General features: G+C 32.9%; 1 protein-coding gene across 1 annotated transcript in view; it reads left to right on the top strand.

Annotated features, from left to right (window-relative positions):
- The window catches only part of WDR75 (WD repeat domain 75), a 46,706-nt gene that overhangs the window by 16,572 nt on the left and 28,390 nt on the right, over positions 1-1,744 (top strand). Inside the window, 1 exon segment of the mRNA XM_011974260.1 lies at positions 112-261. Coding sequence (XP_011829650.1) covers positions 112-261 — 150 coding nt within the window.

The raw sequence follows: 1,744 nt of genomic DNA, 5'->3' as shown, positions 1-1,744 counted from the left end.
CCTGGGTGACAGAGCAAGACTTCGTCTCAAAAAAAAAAAAAAATCATATGAATAAATGCACGTTTGCTCTCTCTAGAGAAGCTTTATATTAATATAGCTTCCTTTGGCTAGATATATTTCAGCTGGTTTCAGTGAAACTGCCAAAATCATCAAGCCAGGAAGTAGAAGCCAAGGAGCTGTCCTTTGTTTTGGATTACATAAACCAGTCACCCAAGTGCATTGCCTTTGGAAACGAGGTAAATTTTGTTTTGTTGGTTTTCTGTTTTGTACCTAAAATTTCTTTCCTGCAATCTCTCTTCTGAGCATTTTATGTTACAGTGATTTTATATTCCCTTGAATTACTATATTTTTATTAGTCACTAAGAAGCCTCTTCATTGCTTTAGCATGTATTTATGGTATACATTTTTTAGGACTATCCTTATTTTTGTGTATTCTGTCCTATTGCCTTGGTAAACTCTCTTAGACTATGTGTCTTTAGAAATTATGGCCTCCCTGTTCGTAATTAATATGCCCATTATAGAAAATTTGGAAACTACAGAAAAATATAATGAGGAAATAAAACCTATAATCTTACTAGTGATCATTGAAGAATCTCTTTCTAGGCTTTTTTCTTAACATTCTTAAAATAGCTTTTCCCAAAAAGAATTAAGATCAGAAGTCTTTTTATCTTTTTTTTCACTTAACTTTGCAGCATGTGTGTATACTAACATGTTTTTCATAAATAATAACTGATGTTTATACTGTGATTTCTTCAGCCATTCGCTGTTAACAGTTACTTTACTATTTTAAAATCAAATGCTATGAAAAGCCTCCGGACATCACTATAGGAGCATGTTTCTTTAGTCTTAAGTTTTGTAGCATTATTCTGGCATTATTCTGAAAAGAGTTAATTTCTCAGAGTAAACTTTTTTAACATCATTAATGTCAGCATTCTTCAGCATTGTTAGTCATCAAATAAATACAAATTAAAAACATAGCAACGTACCACTTTAGGTCCACTAGAATAGCTAATATTGACAGGATATAGAGCAAAGTTAGATCCATTTACCTAGCGATTCCATTCCTACATAGAAAGAAATGAAAACATAACCACAAAATGATGTGTACAAGAGTGATTATTCATAGTAGCTCCAAAATATAAATTAACCCAAATGTTCTTCAGCAAGAGAATAAACAAATGTAATATGTATGCAGTGGAATGCCGCTCAGCAGTAAAAAGGAGCTAATAACACACATGAAAATGTGGGTGAAATTCAGAAAGATGATGGATGATGTTGAGCCACAGAGGACAAGCACAAAAGAGTGTATATTTTACCATTCCATGAACGTGAAATTCTACAACAAGCAGAGAAATAAGCTGTGGCGATAGAAACAGATAGGTGGGATGGGGACATTAAGGAATTACTGTAAAGGCGGGGGGGGGTGCATTTCTGAGGAAGGAAATGTTCGAGATCCTGATTGTGGCAGTGGTTATGTAGATGTACATGTATGTCAAACATTGCATTTTAGTGTATGTAAATTATTCCTAATGGAAAAAAATTCTAATCATTGTACTTTAAGCTTGAGAGTCTAGTTTTAGGATTTAAGACCTAAGTTCATCTTTTAATTTTCTATCATTGTTTTAATAGTATGATTATTCTTTCTACAGCCAAAGTAGAAGATATCATATTAATATACCCTTATCAGCTGAACAAAGTTACAGTTAACTTTCGTGGGGGAATGTTTCTTTTTAAAGAGTGTTAG

This window comes from Mandrillus leucophaeus, unplaced genomic scaffold (genome assembly GCF_000951045.1).
Source record: "Mandrillus leucophaeus isolate KB7577 unplaced genomic scaffold, Mleu.le_1.0 Scaffold143, whole genome shotgun sequence".
Taxonomy (NCBI): Eukaryota; Metazoa; Chordata; class Mammalia; order Primates; family Cercopithecidae; genus Mandrillus; species Mandrillus leucophaeus.
The sequence above is the reverse complement of the archived record's forward strand: the minus strand, read 5'-3'. Positions and strand labels throughout refer to the sequence as shown.